This window comes from Meles meles, chromosome 11, assembly GCF_922984935.1.
Source record: "Meles meles chromosome 11, mMelMel3.1 paternal haplotype, whole genome shotgun sequence".
NCBI lineage: Eukaryota > Metazoa > Chordata > Mammalia > Carnivora > Mustelidae > Meles > Meles meles.
Genome location: NC_060076.1, coordinates 39,466,381 through 39,488,901, shown reverse-complemented (window position 1 = coordinate 39,488,901; position 22,521 = coordinate 39,466,381). Strand labels below are relative to the sequence as shown.

At 37.9% G+C, this 22,521-nt stretch overlaps 1 protein-coding gene and 1 pseudogene across 1 annotated transcript; both read left to right on the top strand.

The window, feature by feature from the left end:
* The window catches only part of LOC123952575, a 37,426-nt pseudogene extending 23,945 nt beyond the window's left edge, over positions 1–13,481 (top strand).
* A 2,027-nt stretch (positions 13,482–15,508) lies between these two features.
* Positions 15,509–16,060, top strand: LOC123953349 (60S ribosomal protein L21-like). The gene has a single exon (XM_046023524.1). The coding sequence runs from the start codon at positions 15,532–15,534 to the stop codon at positions 16,012–16,014; it is 483 nt and encodes a 160-aa protein (XP_045879480.1). The 5' UTR covers positions 15,509–15,531; the 3' UTR covers positions 16,015–16,060.
* Positions 16,061–22,521: the final 6,461 nt, after the last annotated feature.

Here is a 22,521-nt window from a genome sequence, read left to right as displayed (position 1 = left end):
ATATTTAGATCTTCACAAAGAGTTATTTGTGGGAAAATAAACCATAAGAATAGTGGAAGACTCTACATCTGGAAGGAAACTAAGCTGTAAGTTTAAGAACAAAGGGAGGATTCTGGAAAAGGGTTCATATGAATATGACACCTTTCAGCATATCAAAAACACCCCAAGAAGACTAAGGAGAAAGTAGGAAAATATCCATAGGGTAAAAACGGTCATTCACCGGGGCGCCTGGGTGGCTCAGTGGGTTAAAGCCTCTGCCTTCAGCTCTGGTCATGGTCCCAGGGTCCTGGGATCGAGCCCCGCATGGGGCTCTCTGCTTGGCAGGGAGTCTGCTTCCTCCTCTCTCTCTGCCTGCCTCTCTGCCTAGTTGTGATTTCTCTCTGTCAAAGAAATAAAAATTTAAAAAAAAAAAAAAAGGTCATTCACCTAACATAGAAAATACTAAAACCCCAAGAGACACGTTGGGTTTTTAGTATTTTCTAAAGTCATTGAAAAAATGAACTGCAAACACTGGAAATATTTATAGCTAAGAAACATGTTCGACTTGTAATAATTATTTTAAAAATCTAATTAAAATAACAATGCTATATCACATTTTAAAGAAATTAACTTTCTATTCCAAAGACATTTTGAAAAGTGGGGGGAAGGGGAATGAAATCAGTTTTTATTTAGCCTAAGGTTTAGAAAACCTCAGCCAGAGCATTTACCAAGAGGAAATCACAATAACATGGTCTCAAGTCCTAAAAAAGGAATTACTTTAAAAATTTTTATCATATACAAGCCATATTTATACTTAGTACTGGTATGCATACCTATAAACAGAAAGTAAATGTGTAGAGAGAAAGAAAAGTGGGTCATTAATGACTATTGCCTCTTATAATACAATATAATGGGTTCTTAATGAACTAGTCTAAACAGGATATAAGTTTTAGAAACCTCTTCAAAGACCTAAACTAATAGCAAAACCTAGACATTCCCCTTTCTGTTTATACTTTGAATTTGAACCATGGGTCAGGAGTAAAGCATGATAGATTTTAATAGAACCTTCTGCTAAAGCCTTTCCTCCAGCTCTGGTCCCTGTCCTAAGCAAAGTAATGGCAACTCTGTGATCCTTTGTTAATAGCCTACTTCACTCCCTAATTAGGAAGGTCACACATAAAAATACTCCTATCTCCACACTCTCTCAACTGCATGTGTATTACATTAATTCCATTTAATTTATTTAAATCCATAATATATGTCAAAGATCATACAGCATATTATATCTATCTTACAGTTCAGCCATAAAATGAATTACTGAAAGGTCAGCCTGGTGCTGGGTTTCACTAATTTAATTATGAATTGCTTTTCCATTTACTACTGAGTGACTAGAATAATGCAACATTGGGTGATGTTTTATAATAACAGAACACATTAATACAGCCGTAATTCAAGTAAAACATGATTATTCTAACATTCTCATTCTGGCCTGTGACTTCATTTCACTGCAGAGTGATGAAAATAAAAAGAGAATACCTGACATTACTTTCACGACCCCCCAAACATCAACAGGTACACATAACACAAGGATGGGGGAAACGTTTTATTATCTTGAAAATCCAGTCAGTTTATCCAACTGATAACTAATAATCATTTTTATAACTAATAAATCCCAAGTTTTATTATTTTTTGAATGATCCAACTACAATATCCACCTACCCAAAGCCCATATATAATGCAAGCTCCCCATTAAAGCTATTCTCCTTAGAAATAGGGAGTATACATGAGTGAGAAAATAATAAAAATACAGCATTTATAGCACTTTATTATGATCAACTATATTGTTTCTATCTTTTGTGACTTCTTCCTGATTTCTTCATCTCTTTACCACTCAGAATGTAAGACTGGAAACTGATCTGGGCTTTCTCTCAGTCGTGCTTATCTCCAGTTTAGAAAGACATTTTGGGAAAGATTCTCTTTCTCTTTACCATATACATGCTCTATCCAATTTCTCTTCTTTCATACTTTCTTTTTTTTTAAGATTTTATTTATTTATTTGAGAGAGAGAATGAGAGAGAGCATGAGAGAGAGAATGAGAGAGAGAGGAGAGAAGGTCAGAGGAAGAAGCAGACTCCACGCAGAGCTGGGAGCCTGATGCAGGACTCAGTCCTGGGACTCCGGGATCATGACCTGAGCCGAAGGCAGTGGCTTAACCAGCTGAGCCACCCAGGTGCCCCTAAGGTGTATTTTTTTTTTAGTAATCTCCACACCCAACATGGGACTTGAACTCACAACCCTGAGATCAAAAGTCGCACACTCTTCTGACTGAGCCACCCAGGCGCCCCTCTTCCATACTTTCTTGAAAGCCATGCCATCAGTCCAATATCCACATAATCCCCCAAAACTAATCTTCAAGATCATTAGTAAGGTCTCCATTTTCATCTTACCTGAAGCTCTACAGCATTTAAAAGAGTTTTTTCCTTTTCTCCCTGACACATGACCTTATATGACCTGCGGGATTCGTCAGTGCTCTGTGAAGAAGTCTTTTGTGGAGACCATGCAGACTGGTCTGAACACTGGTGAGATGCCCATACAGGAGCACAGGCAGATCCAGTATGCCCTGTAGCCTCCACTGTTAGATCTCGGGGTGTTTGTGAAATTGATAAACAAATGGAATGGATTTCCCTGATACTCCTAGTCATCCTTAAGAGCATCCCAGAGGCTCTTGGGTGGCACAGTTGGTTGAGTGTCTGACTCTTGGTTTTGGCCCAGGTCCTGATCTTAGGGTCATGAGACCCAGCCCCTTGAGGACTCTGTGCTCAGTGGCGAGTCTGCTTCAGATTCTCTCTCTCTCTCTCTCCCTCTGGCCCTACTGCTTGTGTGTTTGCGCACGCTCTCTCTCCCTCTCTCTCTCTCTCTCCCTCTCTCAAATAAATAATTAAATCTTAAAAAAATGGGGGGGCATCATCCCATGATCAAACTGTTTATTAGCTCCTAGATAACAAGTTTTCCCCCAAATCGTACAAACAAGGTCCAGAGAGGAACTCAGTGAAAGAGTAAAAAATATAAAATAAAATAAACCAAACCAAACCAAACAAATGCAGTATCAGGGGTCTTGCACACCATCATGATGAGAACACATAGTAATAGGCATGTGAATGACTTAACTACTTGCAACTCTGGTGTTCAAAGACAGGAAATATGTCATGTTCTCTTTAGAAATACGGTGTGGGGGTTTCAAAGATAAGAACAAAAACTACCAACTAAAGGAGTCCGAAAGGTCTTTGTGAAAGAGGTGGTACTTCACCAGGGCATCACATTCATTCATGCCTTGGCAGGGTCTCAAGTGTAGAGAAGAGGAGGTACCAGAACAAAATATTGAAGGAAGAAAGGAAAAGTGAAAACAAAACCCAGAGAAATAGCATGATAGCGAAGCGATGAGAATTTTTGGTTAGCCTGGGTCATAGCGTGCCTGTAAGGAGTGATTTTTATGTAACAGCCTCCTCACTACTGCTGTTACTTCCGTGTTCTACCACCTCTAATCCATCCTATGCTCCACTACAAGAAAAGGTATCCCAGATGTAGCCTTTCTTGTGTCCTCTCAAAACATCATCCTTACTTTTCATGACTTAGGCAATGAAATGCAAATACTCTGACACAGTATCCAAGACCCTCTATAACCCCATTTTTATTTTTTTTTGTTATCACAGAAAATATACCCCGAACATAATTACATAATGTAATTACCATTAATTACATCATGGTAAGCGATGTATAAGATACAAGTGATGCCTCAACCAGGGGCTTTGCTGGGAAGTCATCTCTTCCATTATTTCACTCACATAAGATTGAAACTGAAGTGAAAATTAAGGTAGCTTTTGTTTAAATATCAATATTGGAACTGCCAATAATTACTATAGAAATTAAGAAAATAGAAAACCAGTATATGCTCAAGGGGAAAAGTGAACTTTCTTTAAAATATCACTCAGTTTGGGGCGCCTGGGTGGGTCAGCGGGTTAAAGCCTCTGCCTTCGGCTCAGGTCATGATCCCAGGGTCCTGGGATCGAGCCCCGCATCGGGCTCTCTGCTTGGCAGGGAGCCTGCTTCTTCCTCTCTCTCTCTGCCTGCCTCTCTGCCTACTTGTAATCTCTATCTGTCAAAAAAAATAAATCTTAAAAAAAAATCACTCAGTTTGACTTCATTTATAATTAATAACAATTGTGATGGTCTCCCTAAAGCCCAGAGATGAGTTAAATTGTTCCCCTTTGTTTAGGAGCAAATGAATAATGTTTCTTAAAATTAGACTTGGTTTCTGCATAAAGGAGAAACTAAGATATGGGGCTCTAATTCTTAACTATGATAAGTTCCCAGGAATTCAAAGAAGCCAACTAATTGTTAACTACTATTTAATTTCTGTCAGGCATTATGAAGGACAATGAGTTTTGTCTACCTAACAAGTTGTATTAGGATATTAAATCAAAAATTTATACTCAACAGCACAATTCTTCAAAAAAAAAAGTCATTGTCTATATTAAAGATAAGAATAGGTTTAATTACAGAAAAAAGTTTTGAAAGTATAATATTTGTCCCCATTGGTCTAATTATGAATATGCATAATAGTGTGGGAATTACCACAGGTATTTCTTTAATTCCATATGTAAAGTCTTCCCTACACACTACAGAACATGGATAATTGACTTTCACTGATGGCATGAATCGAATGTTTTGAACCTACCCAAACCCCAAACTTCTACACTGATGACCAAAGAAATATTCAAAGACAGGTGAAAAAAAAAAATCTTCCATTGCTAAAAACTCGTAAGGTGGTGTAAGTCCACAGTCTAGTCTTTGGAAAGAGAAAATAGGCCCACCAAAGAATCAAGAAAACCCCCCCCCCCCAAACTTAGAAACTCAAAGACATAGGAGCAAAGAGCAAATCCCAAGCCTTTGGGTAATGAAGAGGCTGCTGGCACCACAGCTGCTCATTACCCCCAGCTAACTCTTGGGTTGATATGCTTAATAAAAAGGGAAAAGGTAGTGACAACAAACTCACGATGGTGAAGTGCCAGATGGAGGACTGCCGCTAACTCTAGACTTTCCTAAATATGCAGAAATAAAATTTCTTAGGTAGAGTGATACTTTCCCATGTGGTATGACTGTTCCTTACATATTTAATATAGGCCACTACATTTTCATGCTAACAGCCTAGCATGTATTCCCCCATTTTTTTTTCAAACTCACATAAACAGAGGCAATATTTATTTAATGAATTTGAAGTCATTATATTTAAAACACAGTGGATCCTGATTTTCTCAATCAAGTAGAATTTGAGAATTTAAGCTAAGAAGACAAATACAATCAGAATCCCAGTAATGTCTTTCTCTTTTCTGAATTCTCACCAAAAGGGCATACTGATAACCCAGTTTGATATATCAAGGCTTTTAAAAATAATAATGTTAAAAAGATTTATTTATTTATTCATTCATTCATTTATATTTATTTGATAGAGAGAGACAGCATGCACATGAGTGGGAGGGACAGAGAGAGAGGGAGACAGAATCTCAAACAGACTCCCTGCTGAGTGAGGAGCCACAGGCAGGGCTCAATCTCATCACCCTGAGATCATGACCTGAGCTAAAAACCAAGAGTCCTACTTTTAACTGACTGTGCCACCCAAGTGCCCCTCAAAACTCTCTTGAATAACAAGACAATGTTAGCTCTTGTTGATTGAATCTTCTCATAGGCAAATACATATCTCCCAGGGCAGCATCGTTCAAAGCCCTGCAAATAAAAGACCAGACTAATTGACAGTACCATTCATCTGCCAACTCTAGGTATACACTTGACCTTATTCATAATGTTTTTGCATGTGCTTTAGATATGTTCAAGTTCCATGAGGATTAGGAGTGATTTTCACAAATTCTTTATGTGTCTTTATCTGGAATCCCAAGTTTCTAAAATGAATACTTATTAATTTAAATTATTTTAAAAACATATATAAATATGAGAAGAAAGCTAGCTACATGCAAAACCATGTTTAACCATAATCTACTATCTTGAAATTGAGAATCAAATTTGGAAGATTTGTAATACCAGACTTAAACAAGATCATGTGGTATTGGCATATGGATAGATAGATAAATGGAGCAGGCAGAGTTTAAAAGCAAGTACAAAGTTATATGAATAACTGCTTTTCAACAAAGGCAACAAAACAATTGAATGTAGAAAGAAAAGTCTTTACAGAAATGAGGAAGAGCAATTGAATATCCATGTAGATTAAAAAATCAATCTTAACCTTGACCTCATATCATACATAATAATTATTCTAAGCAGGATCATAGATTGGAATCCAAGGCTTAAACTATGAGGTTTTTAGAAGAAATCATAAAAGAATATCTTTGTGACTCTGGAAAGGAAAACATTCCCTAGGACACAGAAAGCAAAAACTTAAAGTTACAATATTCTCATTAAAATAATCTCATCAAAAAAATGTTTATAAATGAAGGCAAGGCACAGATTCAGAGAAAATTCTTGTGAAACATAAATCAGACAAGGGACTTCCGTCCGGAAGGTGTATGTCACTACTACCAATAAATAAGGCCAACAGCCCCCTTTTTAAAAATGGACAAAACAGGGGTGCCTGGGTGGCTCAGTGGGTTAAGCCGCTGCCTTCGGCTCAGGTCATGATCTCAGAGTCCTGGGATCGAGCCCCGCATCGGGCTCTCTGCTCAGCAGGAGGCCTGCTTCCTCCTCTCTCTCTCTGCCTACTTGTGATCTCTCTCTCTGTGTCCAATAAATAAATAATCTTTAAAAAAATAATGTACAAAACACTAAACCAAGAGTTCACATGTAAACTTATGTGAATAGCCAATCAGCAAATGCAGAAGTGCTTAACATCATTCGTCGTGAAGAAAATGCAAATTAAACCATGACAAGCTGCTACCATATACTAGAATGGCTAAAATTAAATACACTGATCACACTAATTCTTGGCAAGAATGTGTAGCTAGCAGAACACTAACACACTTCTGGTGGGAATGTAAAACAATACAATCTCCTTGGGAAAAGCCCTGGCAGTTTCTTATGGTAAACATACTCCTTCTTCTGACTCTGCAATTCTACTCCTAGGCATACAAAACAAGAAATGAAAACATAAGGTCATGATAAGATTTATAGAAGAATGGTTATAATAGATTTATTCTTAATACCCAAAACTGGAAGTCCCACAAATGTCCATCAACAGAAGAGTAAAGAAGGAGATAGTGGTATATTCTTACCACGGAGCACTACTCAGTTGAGAAAAGGAACGAATCACTAATATATACAACAGCATGGATGAGTCTCATACCCATTATGCTGTGTAAAAGAAGCCAGTGCAAGTAAGTGCAAATTGTATGATTATATTAATCTGAAGTTCTAGAACAGGCAAAATTAATCCCTGGCAGGGATGGGGGTCCTTGATTGGCAGGGAAGGGACACAAGGAAAGTTTCTAGATTATAGACATATTTTATATCTTGATAGGGTGTGGGTTACATTTGTGCATCTCAATGTAGTAAATTTTACCTTAAAAAAACTATTTAAAAAATTCAATAAAAATGGGAGGAGAGACAAAATTAAAATGATCAGAATATTAGATAATCGTTTAAGCTGGGTGCTGGGTATACTCTTCTGTTCGCTTTAAGTTTAAATTTTTCTAAATAAAATATAAAAAAAAAAGTCTTGGCAGTTTTCTTACACAGAGAATTACATTTACAAAATAAATCCTCTGGCCTAATTATGTGGAATGCCTGGTAGTAGTCACTCATTGCAAAAGAAACTTATGATTCAAAAAATTTTAAATAATTCTCTTTTTGCCAAAACTTCATATGCCACGTTTTAACTCCAGGGGGAAAATCCATAAAATATTAACCCATAAAGAAACATTGTACATTAGACTTTACTCTGACCCTGAATGTCACTTCTTACAGTGCACTGTGTACTTTTCAGATGCTACTAAAAAAAAAAAACCCTCATTTTGTAGCCTAGATTATTATATTAAAGAAAAGAAAATCACAGGTTGACAATGCTTCAAGTATTACAGATCAAAATGGGAAATCATAGTAGAATTAGCAAGGTAGCTGTATTTCTGAAAAGGATATATGATATTAACCAAATTCATTTTTCAAATTATACTGGTAATATTTTTAGCATTCATGTGTTCTAAATTTCTAAAAGTATAAATTTAGTTTAATTTCTAAAAGTTTAAATTTCTAAATTTCTAAAGTTTCTAAAATAAACAATAAATAGATATTTAATAGTGTAAATATATGTCTAATTGAAGGTAATTTTTATTTAAATTTAAATTCAAGTTAGTTATCATATAGGATAGTATTGGTTTCAGAAGTAGAATTTGGTGATTCATTATTTACATAGAACACCCAGTGCTCACCCCAAGCAGTACCCTCTTTAATGCCCATCACTCATTTAGCCCACACCAAGACCTCCCCTCCATCAACCTTCAGTTTGTTCTCTGTAGTTAAAAGTCTGTTATGGTTTGCCTCCCTCTCTGTTTTTATCTAATTTTATTGTTCTTTCCCTTCCCCTATGTTTATGTTTTGTTTCTTAAATCCCACATATGAATGAAATCATATGGTACTTGTCTTTGACTTATTTTGTTCAGCATAAAAACCTCTAGTTCCATTTTTGATGTCTCAGTAATATTCCGTAGTGTGTGTATATATATTTCATATTACAAATTTCTTTATATATATTACATATATATGTACATATGTATATGTATATATGTATACATATGTATACATACATGTGTATATGTGTATATATGTACATATACCTATACATATATATGTATGCATACATATGTATGTATACATGTGTATGTATATATATGTATACACATGTATGTGTATATATATATATATTACATCTTTTTATCCATTCATCAGTCAGTGGAAAATTGAAAGGAATATTTTTGTCCTTACCACATTTTTAGAGATTTTCTGTACCCATATCAGAATCAGCCAGATAGTTTTAAAGTTCCCTCAACCATATCAATATTTCTCCTACACGTGCTACCATATTGATTTCTAGACTCTCAGTTGTTATTTTATTATAATTTTTATCCTTTTCTTTTACAGTGTTTTATTTTTTAGCAAGCTTTATAACCTCTTATAATCAATTCTTCGACAGTGACTCCAAATTACACTACGCACTCCTTAATTCCAAACAGTATCTACACATTCACTGAACAATTTGCTGTATCCACATTTAACCTGTTTGCAAACAGGTCTTAAGTTTCAATTTCTCAGTCATAAAAATTTCATTTTCCCTTATTGTATGTTAAATAAATTGTTAAAAGCAGATCACATTTACACATGAACCTCTTGACTACACTCTCTTCAGAGTCGGTTGATAGAAATGATATACCTAACATACCCAGATCCTATGTCACCAGTCACCTGGCTGCCATTCTGAACTGGCTGTTGAATTCAGTTTATGTTGACACAGTTCACTATGGGGCAGAGGGGACTTCCAATCAAGCCCATCTTTTAGAGCTTAAGAACCACACTGTCTTTAGTACTAAAAATGGGCAGAGAAGGATGACCAGGGTTATTTCTTCCCTTCGGGACTGCAGGATTTTTAGAGGCATCACCATCCTACCTTCACAACAAAATCAAAATCATGTTGTCAATTTGCAATCAATAGATCTTGGGCTGATGGTGTTTCATTACCAGTGTATAATTCCCAAATATACCCCTTTTTATAGTAAAACAGCGGCTATTCACAGTTGTCTATGTTTAACTCCTTTGTTAAGTGGTGTGCTAAGTGGTATATGTATAGAGTCACTGACAATCTCTGAATTAGAAAAGATTTGGAAGCTCCTAAAGTCCATTAGTAAGAGGACTTTCCATTTATAACTTCCCCCATTTCTTGTGACATTTACTGTTGTGAGAACAAATCTACTTTGCGTCAATGGGTGTATTTGAGGGAATTATCGAGTAGGGCAGGACTCATGCATATAGATATTGACTCTGAACCTAAATCACATGGCACACATGCATGAAATTTAAGCAAAATCTATGGAAGTTTCGACCAGTTGATCTAACGATGCACTGCCGATTCGTTGTTCTTTGACAACTTTGGAAGGGCCACTCTTACTGCCTGTGCACCCAGACAGTGCGCCACTCAGATAAGGTCACCGTGAACATATGGCTAGATGTTTACTTTTGGTAATTCAGTTACTTCTCTTACTGTCTAAATGTTGCTGACACGGAGGCTTTAATTATTGGGATATGTTTTAGTTGCTAGGATACTCATTTTATAGGCAGCACTGAAGCATTTCTATTTAAGCTAGTTTTTAGCTTAAAAACTAAAGTGACAAAAGCCTTAGTACACTAATTAATTCTATACTTCTTATTCCAGAGATTTCAAAGCTACAGGTACCATAATATAAAAATTACCCATACGTTGGCTGATAACAAAAATAAGGGAAATTGATTCTTCTCCTTCGGCTTTATCATTTTTCTCTATTTAATTCCTAAGCACAAAAGTCAGGTTCTGGGTCAAGCTGGCCCCAAAAGAGGATCCTGAACCCACCTTCTCCCACAAACACACCAAACCTACAGCTACATATGCAATAACTTCCCCTGAAAAAAAACAAAAAAACAAAAAACTAAGAACTGCATGATTTCTACAGGTCTGAAAAAATGAGAGAAGGCCCACATCGAAAGGAATAGGAGAGGCTGGGACACAATCTCTCCATAAGCCCCTCTTCCAGCACAGCCACCCACAGTTGAGAGGGAACTGAAAACCCAGAGTTTCTCCTGAAGTAGCTAAGGGTTTGAACCCCACATCAAGAATTCCTAACTTTTAAGATCTGCACCTGAGACATGAACCTCCAAAACATCAAGCTTTGAAAACTGACAGGGCTCACATCCAGGAAACCCCACAAGGCCACTGCAATCTGACAAGAACTCTTCAAGGGCTCTAGTGCCCACACTCACCTCAGTAGGGCCTAGCAGGAAGTGGTTGGTCTAGAAGTGTAGACGTGAAGGGCAGACATCTGACTGACACACCTCTGGCGGCCCAATGGGGTGTTCTCTGGATGGCGGGTGGGAGGCACCTTCTCCACATTCTCCCTCTGCATGGCTCCAGCTGGAAGATGCCATCTTTTTTTTTTCATTTCAACCCTAAGTACAGAAATCATAGAGTGATATGAAGCCTTCATTATGAGAATTAACCATCATCTCCCTCCTCAGCTGTCTTTCTCCACTCCTAATTCTACACACCAGCATCAATGACTTTTAAATGTGGCTACATATAGTTCTGAAGATGGTTTTCTTCATGTTACAAAATAAGGTGAACTTAAAGCTCTTTCTTTATATTTCAAATAGCCTACAGTGACTTCAGCAGACCTTTAGTAGAAATATGGATAATAATGATTTCTTAGTAAGGACACAGAAAGAGGTGAGGAGCATGGTAGAGAAGGCTATCACGTTGAAGTATCCCTAAATCATAAGCACACTGCTGGTAGAAATACTACAGACATTAAAGGTACTTCTGGTGAGAACTTAGAAGAAAATGAGGAATATACTATTGGCAACTTTCAGCTCCTCCCCCACCACCACCCCAGGTATGGAATTTCATCCTCTGGGTAGAATACAATGTATTCCTAAATTTTTATAGGTCATTATAAGGGGATAAGAGGAAAGGGAGAGAGTGTTTGATTAATTCTGCTTCTTCAAGGGTCAGTTTTTCAGTTTGTGTTGTTCTTTCCTTCCTTTGTAGACTTTCCTCAATTGTCTGGGAAAGAAAATCCTTGTAATGGAGTGGCAGACAGCTTAGCAGAACTGCGGCCTGTGGTTCTATAAAAAGCAAAACTTTTAAAAGAGAAGTGTAGGTATTTAGTGGAGAAGATTCCAAGTCAAGTGTTGAAGGTGTGAATAGTTTTGTTTTGTTTTCCTTGCTGCTCATTAGAAAAGCGGAGAGGAAAGGGAGAAATATAGCAAAGAATTGTTTACAAGGAATCAGGACTTCACACTTTGGGAACCTCAGCCTATTTAGACTGCAAGAAATGCTGAAATTACAAGACCACTGCCAGGAAATTGTGCTCTAGAGAAACAACTGAGGGTGTCACTGAAGAGTTTCCCCAATAACTGAGAAAAATAAGTAGGTCAGAATACTCAGACACACCACAGATTACGCATGCCACACACAGATCTCCTCAGCCAGCTGAGCAGAAGCCATGTTTGAGATGGGAATATCCAGAGACATGTCGGAAGGAAGGGCCTCTTGCTAGTGAAGTGAATTCCTAGATATGCATGAGTGAAAGGCAGGGTTCTTGAAAATGTTCACCAGCAGAGCACTACTAACTCAGACTGAAAGAAACAGAGAAAGGATAAAATAAAAGGGTTGCATTTTTTTAATTATCATTAATAACACAATGCAAGTTTTCTGGAACCTAATTCACTCATTGACCTGTATCTTCAGATCCAGGTTCAGTACTTTTGGCAGGACTGCTTCACAGAAGATATGGTGTATTTCCACCATAAGGTACATATTACCCAACTGTCTCTTTTTTGTAGGTGATGTTGTTACCAATTGATGATTGCTGCTTAGACCAATTAATTCATTAGGAGTTGCAAAGCAACTCAGAATACTGATTGTATCATTTCTTCACTTACTAATTTTATTACTTATTGCTGCTGAATGTATTTTTCAAAAAGGTAAAATCATGACTTTCATGCAAATTTAACATAAACACACATCTGGGATTTTACTCAGTTCATTACTGAGAAAATGTCCTATATAAAAAGTGGTCCAGCCTCAGTCAGATAAGTTGGAGACAATTCTAGAAGCAAGAGCACAGTGGCTGCCCCAGGAGAACCCCAAGTCCAGTTGAAACTTATATTGGTTGGCGATGGTACTGAAAAAACTACATTTGTGAAGCATCATCTGACTGGTGAATTTGAAAAGATGTAACCACCTTAGTGTTGAGGTCCATCCCCTTGTGTTCCATAGCAACAAAGAACCTATGAAGTTCCTGGTATGGGCTAGAGCTGGTCAGGAGAAATTTGGTGGGCTGAGAGATGGCTAGGACATCCAAGCCCGGTATTCCACTATAATGTTTGATGTAATATGAAGGATTACTTACAAGAATGTGTCTAGCTGTCATAGTGATCTGGTACAAGTATGTGAAAACATCCCCATTGTATTATGGGGCAACAAAGTAGACATTAAGGACAGGAAAGGTAAGGCAAAATCTATTGCCTTCCACCAAAAGAAATACTATGACATTTCTGCCAAAAGTCAATACAACTTTGAAAAGTCCTTCTTGTGACCTGCTCGAAAACTAACTGGAGACCCTAATTTGGAGTTTGTTGCCATGGCTGCTCTTGCCCCACCAGAGGCGGTCATGGACCCAGCTTTGGGAGCACAGTGTGGGCATGATCTAAAGGTTGCTCAGACCACTGCTTTCCCCGCTGAGCATGACAACCTGTGAGCAAGTGCAGCCGGAGCCCACGGTCAGAAGACCAGACAGGCAACTGTCCTGTGATGTCAGTGGTACAACATGCTTGTCTTTCATTCTATACCTGAGCAGGTCACCTGTGTCATCTTTGGAATGCTGATGGAGATGAACGGACTTCAGAGTGAATACGACAACTTAAAAAGTACCTTCATTTTTTAGACCTGCATATTTAGCTGTTTTGGAATGCTGTTGTTTGTTTCCTGAGCTTCAAATATAAGACGGCTATCATCACATTAAAAAAAAAAAAAAAGTAGTTCAAAGAACATTCTGAGGTGCTAGGAATTTATTATCAATTTAATAAAGGAATGTTAGAATCAGTTTGTTAGATCATATACCAAACTGGTCGGCATTTTATCTTTGGGATTACCTTTTCCACTGGGCAGGAACAATTGCATATCTACTAAACAAAAATCTACAGGATAATATGTATTTAATACATAACTTCACTTATCTTTTTAAAGGTAAACTTCCCCTCATCAATTCTTTGGTCACTAAGAAGTACAATTCTTATATACAAGGCAGAGTAAATCCTGGATTCCTTTCCTTTATCTGCCTATATTCAAAACAGTGAGCTTCTTAAATAAATCGTGAAGACCTCATGGATTTTAAAATATCTGATGTGTTTCAACCCATTGTAACTGTCATCTGTATTATCCACGTACTTTTTTAAAATAAATGGAAGCATACTAAACATATTTTTGAAAGAGACTAAAAAAGAAAAAGCTAGCAAATGATTAATGTGAAAAGAACCAAAGCAAATTGGTTGGTAAGGATCTTCCAAATCTACAGTGTGCTTGTGGAAACTATAATCCCATGCAGAAATGGATACCATCTAGAACGTAATAAACAGAGATAGTATTATGAAGAGGATAATCAGAAAATCTCAGGTCTTCTCTCAAATTTCACAGCAAAATTAAATGCAATCAAAGTGTTGTCTTAGAAAATTGCATCCCTACACTTGAAATGAACAGAATCAAAACCTTTACATATGACTGTGAATACCAATTTTTTGATTAGTCACATTGGCACTTGTGTGTAGATTATTAAAATTAGTATCATACAGTAAATATAAATTTCCTTTTATACATTCCATGATCCCTCTTAGCTTTCTAACTCAAGTCCCTTAGGAAGAGACTTCACTAATCTAGCATTGAATTAGGTTTTGAAGCCAATCTTTTACACAGCAATAGCTCATTTGGCAAAATAATTTAATTACAGAAATGTGACACACATGAGCATGTTTGCAATGATTAATGAATCACTTCATAAAAAGTGAATTTCCAATGAGCTGAAAAATTTATGTATCAATTAAAACTCAAGAAAATAAGTTTATTGAATATTTTTATGAGCTAAATTAATCACTAGTTATTTTTAAATAAATATTTTTAATGACATGGAGAGTTAAGAATTTTAAAGCCATGAACAACAATTTACGGTTGCTATCCTTATCTGAAATTCTTCTCTAAGTTAATTGCAATAGCTGTAAATATGTTTCCCAAACTCATGTGGGGCTCCAAGCTGCCTTTCTTATTCCTCACTTTTTAATTATTTGGGTTGAGATAATAGGCAGCACCCTACCCCTTTACACCATTAAATCCATGAGTTTTTCCTGGTGAAGTCACTGAGTTGATTTCCTTTGACTATTGTTTCCCTGTTGCAGAAATCTCAACTTCTTCTAAATAAGTTTAACTTTTTTCCCCTGACATTTAAATTCTTTGGGGGAAATAGTGTAGATGACAGTGGATAGGATGTTAAGCTGTGAAATGTGTATGTGTCTAAATACAAGCAGTCTAGGGATGCCTGGGTGGCTGAGGGTTAAGCCTCTGCCCGTGGCTCAGGTCATGACCTCAGGGTCCTGGGATCAAGCCCCACATCAGGCTTTCTGCTTGGCAAGGAGCCTGCTTCTCCCTCTCTGTCTCTGCCTGCCTCTCTGTATACTTGTGATCTGTCAGATAAATAAATAAAATCATTAAAAAAAAATAGCCTTTCGGCCGGAACAGCCATCTTCCAGTAATTTGCCAAAATGACCAACACAAAGGGAAAGAGGAGGGGTACCCGTTATATGTTCTCTAGGCCTTTCAGAAAATATGGAGTTGTTCCTTTGGCCACGTACATGCGAATCTACAAGAAAGGTGATATTGTGGACATCAAGGGAATGGGCACTGTTCAAAAGGGAATGCCCCACAAATGTTACCATGGCAAAACTGGAAGAGTCTACAATGTTACTCAGCATGCTGTTGGCATTGTTGTCAACAAACAAGTTAAGGGCAAGATTCTTGCCAAGAGAATTAATGTACGCATTGAGCATATTAAACATTCAAAGAGCCGAGATAGCTTCCTGAAGCGTGTAAAGGAAAATGATCAGAAAAAGAAGGAAGCCAAAGAGAAAGGTCGTTGGGTTCAACTGAAGCGTCAGCCTGCTCCACCCAGAGAAGCACATTTTGTGAGAAGCAATGGAAAGGAGCCCGAACTGCTGGAACCCATTCCCTATGAATTCATGGCATGATAAATATAAAGAAAATAAAAGACCTCAAGATTGTAAAATTGTTTCTCTTGAGTAGAAGTGTAGTGTCCTTTCCCCGAAAAAATATTTAAAGCATACCTTGTGTCCTAGTTCATTGGGTGATGTCTTTATTCAAACTTAGTGGCTTTTTTCTTGCTGAAAGATCTGAGGTGGTTTATCATAGAAAAGAGTATACTCAGTTGGTTAGAAACTTCCAGATAGTATTTTAAAAATATTTATGGTTGGAAAATAGTCTCTCCAAATGCCAAAGAAAAAAGAATTTAAAAAATACGTGAAACGTTGGGGCACCTGGGTGGCTCAGTGGGTTAAGCTGCTGCCTTTGGCTCAGGTCATGATCTCAGGGTCCTGGGATTGAGTCCCGCATCGGGATCCCTGCTCAGCAGGGAGCCTGCTTCCCTCTCTCTCTCTCTCTCTCTCTCTGCCTGCCTCTCTGCCTACTTGTGATCTCTCTCTGTCAAATAAATAAATAAAATCTTTACTAAATAAATAAATACAAGCAGTCTTGTAAGAGGATCACAGTGAGTCCCAGATGACCAAGGACAGCTGAAATGCATGTTATTGAAATTTCATTATTATTTGTGGGACATAGTTTTAATATGCCTCTTTGAGATACCTTTAATCCATGTGTCAAAAACTTCCGTATAATATGTGTGTCTATTTAAAATGTAGTAATTTACCCTGGAAACCAGCATTAGTTTATCAGAACCTTACAGAGCAGTCTATCCATTCTTAACCTAGAGATTCCTGGCTTGGATTCGGGAATATCAGTCTTTTGGAATACTTTTCACCTCTTGCATAATTCCTTCTCACTTTCCTTTTCCAATTCCTCATTTACTGAATCTCTAAGTATCAGGCTGCTCCAGGATTCAGCCTTTGAGTCTAGACAGAAAAGAGAACAGACTCAATTCTTCTCTGTCTAGACTTAATCCCTTAGTGATCTCATCCTACATTAAGGCACAAAACCCAGCTCTAAACAAATAACTTCCAATTTTCTATCTCTAGGTTAGCTCCCTCCCCTGAACTTCAAGAGACTATGTATACTTGAAAGCAACTCCATTATTCCAGTTTCTCAGGCCACAAATGTAGGCATCGTCTAGAAGTTTTTATACCTCATTGCACATTGTGTTCAGTAGTAAACTGAACTGGCTCCAACTTGAAAATGTCCATAATTCAAAGACTTCTCACCACTTCCACCACCATCAACCTGGATCACGTCGTCGTCATATCTCCTGGAATACAGCATGGCCTCCTATCTGGTACACGAGGTAATTCCAGGCAGAAATCTGATGACAAGTGTGAATGATTAAGAAGGATTTCATCAAGGAACTATCTACAAAGGCCCAGGAGTAGTGACAGGAAATCAGAGAAGCAGCAACATGAAGAGAGGCACTGGAAGGAACTGTGGCCCTGGTGGGTGGACACAACAGGGACCTGAAACAGCGGGAGAGGAGGGTAATAGTGAAATCTTGTCCTTCTCCCACTCTCCCCCTGAGTGTCTCTAATTAATTGAACCTAATGCAAGCTAGAGTCAAAGAACCCAATTAGTGGTTAATATAAGTCATACAGGTTAGCCTTGTGGGGCACATGGCAGCAAAAGAAGGCTAGAGAGTGATGTCTACCACTATTCTCCCTTCTTCCTGACTTTTTTTTTCTTCCTCAGCACCCTGCCAGAAAAGTTTTGTGAAAACAAGCCAGACCTTGTTGGATGCCTGCTCCAAGCTCTCAGCGATTTTCTGTAGCACCTTAAAAGCCTACAAGGCCCCCCATGCAAAGCTCTTCCATTTTAATGACCTCATCTCTTACTCCTTTATGTGATTTTCTAGAGTGACACCACTCTCCTTATGGTTTCTTGAACCTCCCAGGCACACATCTGCTTCCGGGCCATTACAATTTACTGCTGTCGCCTTGAGCGCCCTTCCTCTGGTAATTCCATGTGACCCACTCCAGGATGTACTCGGACGTCACCCTCTCGGCAACATCGTTCCTGGCCATCTGGCTAATGTTCCGCCAGCCCTCACATCAAGTCCTGACTCACTTTTCTCCACAGAAAAATTCTATTTTCTCTCCTCTTTCTACCTTCTCTTATATTTTATATGAGATGTCACTTCAAATCTAATATTTAGTTTAATGTGAGCTCCATGAAGATAGGGGTTGTTGTTCTCTATGTCTAGATCAGGGCTGATCCAAATAGATGCTTTATAAATATTTGTTTTTCAAGTGAATAAAACCAAAAAAGGGTCTCACCTTCCTTTTCCTAAGTATTTTCCTATCATATTTGAAATCCTGTGAGTGTGGCAGGGTGTTCCGTTTTTAACTGGTTTTACAGCCGCACTTTAACAAACAACCCATGCATCCTTCCCTCTACCTCGCATCTGTGATGATCTAGGAAGGCAGGCAACGTGTGAAACACTGCAGTCTATTTATGCGTAAGAGTCAGATATTCAAACACACAGTAGCAGGAGAAGGAAAGCTTGCCCTCACCATACAATTTCAATTAGTAGTGGTGAGATTTGTAATACCCTCGGGAAGGAGAACGGGCCCTTAGCAATTTAAATTCTGAGCATATCGCCAACAGTAAACTGCAGGAAAGCATTATCTGATGTGGGTGGTGATATAGAGGAGAATTAATGGGAAAAACTGTATTCTCACACTTCAAACATTATCATATGCCGTGGGGACTTACACTCTATCAGCAGCAAAGTACGATACAAGTTACAGTGACTGACATGTTGGTCTGTCTCTATTTAGCAAACTGATTAGTCTCCCCTTTGGAAGATGATCATGGCATTTGTTTATCTTCAAAATGTTATATTATAAATGCTGCTTAAATAAATTAAAGTTACTTCAATTTAAAAACATGAGTAAGAGTGATGATGACCTAAACATGGTATTTAGGCTAAAGCAAAATCCCTTCTGTTTTGCTTTCTCCATCTGCATAATAAAAAATACACAAAGAGAGATTAGATATCCTCAAATAACATTAGGATAGAAGAGTAAAGTATTTCAGTGTATAATATCTCTTGTTGAAAATTTATCTGTTTGAAAATATAACTGCCTTCAAAAATAAAATGTGCTTAAATTAGATGCTGTGAGTAAATTCATGTTTTAAATATGTCTGCTAATTACTACAACAAAACTATTCAGGAGACTTCTGATTATAGAAAAAACGTATACAATTTAGTGCTCCTTATCAAGTAATCAAACACTGGTTCCTAAAAGTAACTGGGTTTATATTTATTCGTGTTTCCAATAAATCCATATTAGTTCTTGATTTCCTAACTCCTCTCCACCTATTTATCAGTGTAGTCCACTTTTTGATCTCTAAGTAGAACTCCTTCACCCTGAAAGTGGAGAAACAGAACACCCTGCACATTTCTGAATTACCAAAAGGAAACATAAAACCCTAAATGAATCTGCAATGTGAAAGAAAGAAAACATCCAGACCTAGTCAAGACCAGACTACCTATTTGAATATATACATCAATTAACTGAGAAACACCACAGATAAAAAATGTGTCAGTCAACTCAGGGTCACACACACACGTGAACATATTAGAGCACATAAAACTTGAGATTCTCATGAGAACCAAATAAATCACATTCTTCATATGTAATGCATGCATGAAAATGTTTAGGTGATCAAATTATCACGGTTTTCCTAGCTAGAATACATTTGAGATGTGTTAACTTGAATTTGATAATGGATAAAGAAGATGTGGTCCATAAACACAATGGAATATTATGCCTCCATCAGAAAGGATGAATACCCAACTTTTGTATCAACATGGACAGGACTGGAGAAGATTATGCTGAGTGCAGTAAGTCATGCAGAAAAAGTCAATTATCTTATGGTTTCACTTACTTGTAGAGCATAGGGAATAACATGGAGGACATTAAGAGAAGGAAAGGAAAAGTGAATTGGGGTAAATTGGAGGGGAAGATGAACCATGAGAAACTGGACTGAGAAACTGAGGGTTTTGGAGGGGAGGGAGTGAGGGGATGGGCGAGCCTGGTGGTGGGTATTAAGGAGGGCACATACTGCATGGAGCACTGGGTGTGGTGCCTAAACAATGAATCTTGGAATGCTGAAAAAAAAAAAAAAAAGACCAAAAGAAAAAAAACCCTTATTAAAAAAAAACAACTGAATAAAGAAAATCTATTTAGAGTCCAAATGTTCATTGGCACTCAACGCAACTTACCACCCCACTGTTCTTGCTTCCTAGGGTGGCTTTCAGTACTCCAAACTGCCCAAGCCCTCTCCCACCTCACCTCACCTCACCTCACTAACTCCTGGCACAGAAAAATCAGCATCATCTCAAAAAACTTCCCAACTTTCTTCCTTTTGGGGCTATCTGATGTTCGCCTTGCCCCTCTTTTAAGCACTTAGTGCAGCAGTTTGGGACTAAGAATGCCTGTTTTGTGTCCCAGCTCTACCACTTACTAGCTGCATGTCCCCGCTTCCCCATAAGGCATGAGGGAGTTCTTGTCCTCTTTCAAAGAGAGGACACATGTACTGAGTCTGACACACAGCCAGTGCTCAAGTGATTCAAGATCTACGCCGTGAAGAAGGAATCACATCATAGGTCTCACCCAACAACAAGCTTCACTGAATGGTAACCAAGTAAACGCATGACAAACAGCATTCAGGCATCTCTGGAGGACCCTAAGCTAGGCGTTGCAACTTCCCAAAAGTCCCTTTTTCAACACTGGGACATGTTTTGGTTTCAGAGTAATGGTTCAGCACTATGTGTGTCCTCAAGTCAGCTCCGAGAAAGCCATTTCGTCTTGGAGTTTTTTACGTTTTAGAGTTGGCTTGTCACTCAGGGGAACTCCAGTCTCCAGCCAGCTCAGCCCAGTGAGGTTGTGTGACTGCCTGGTGTTTGCCTCTTCCTGGCCTCCTGGCCTGGGGCTCCCACTTCCCCCTGCTGGTACCAATCACTTGAGGCTCTCTGACTTCCTCCTCCTATCTAAATCCCCACACTCAGTAGCCTGCCTAATAGCAGCTATCTCTGCTCATTACCCCTTGAGCCGATGGAGAGAGGCTTGGAGGAAGTTTCGATCCACCTGATGTTCCTACGGCAGCCAATTAGCTTGTCAGTTGCCCAAAGGCAACTGGGCTGCATTTCTGCCATTTCCACATTTGGAACACATTGCAATTTGCTTCCACATTTTGAACCAGCCTTCCTCTTTCTACATCATGACAGCTGTTTCCTTCTTCAAATGACTTCACATGTGTTTCATGTTCCAAAAATTTCTCATAGCTTTGTAACAACCAAAGGCAATCTTATTTTTTCAGTTTTGTTATTGACTCATAAACACACGTATATATATATATAGATAGATAGATATAGGTGGGAAGAGGAACATACTGGACATATATCTATATTTACATAATTGCATTTTCTAAGGATTTTGGTAGCTGACAGGGAGAGGATACCACAAAACTATTTGAATTTACAGAGCTTAACAAGATACCATATCTATAGAAGATCTCCTATTTTCTATGGAAATGAAAAATCATAAATTTAATAAAGCAATCTTAAATGTAACCCCATTAACAAAAAACAAAAGCTTTTTAAAGGTGGTTCAAAACATGGATTTTATTTCAATTTCTGAAGAATGCTAAAAATAAGCAAAGCTCCTGTATCTCTAGACTACAATCACAGTTCTTTCTCCACACAGAATTGACTCTAAAGTGCCATGATAATGCAAATAATTTTTAAAATATATTGTGATAGAGAAATATCAGAGAAAGCAAGACTATCGTTGACAGAGACAGACGTTTCCAGGATTTACATTACTTCATTCTTTACATCCAGTCATAAACTTAGGCTACATACTTAGACTGGCAGCAGAGTTTGGGACAATTCTCTCCAAAATGTTTGGTCATATCAATTATTTTAGGCTTTCTAGATGGACAACTGATCAACACAAATCTGAAAGTGTTCCTTAATCTAAGAAGACCATCCTAAACAAACAACAACAACAACAAAAAAACAAAACAAAACAAAAAACAAAAAACCAAAGACTCTACTGGATCACCTGAAAGCCTTAATCTATGTTTGATAGAGGAGCACCTGGATGATGCAGTCAGTTAAACATATGGCTTGGTTTTGGCTCAGGGTGTGAATTCAAGATCATGAGATCGAGCCCAACATTGCTCAGCACAGAGTCTGCTTAAGACTCTCTCTGAACCTCCCCTTCCCCCTCACTCTCTCCCTCTCTCTCTCTCTCTCTCAAATAAATAAATGTCTAAAAAATTGTTTCATGGACTCCTACAACTCCATAGCAAAAAACAAATACTCTTATTCAAAAATAGGCAAAGTACTTCTTTTCCAAAGAAGACATAAAAATGGCCAACAAGTACTTGAAAAGGTGTTCAACATCACTAATCATCAGGGAAATGCAAATCAAAACCACAATGGTATACAACTTCATACTTGTTAGAGGATGACACTTGTCAAAAAGACATAGGACAACAAATGCTGG

What these genes read in the sequence shown, in the direction of transcription:
- LOC123953349 (XM_046023524.1), top strand. Translation starts at nt 15,532, where the DNA reads ATGACCAACACAAAGGGAAAGAGGAGGGGTACCCGTTATATGTTCTCT.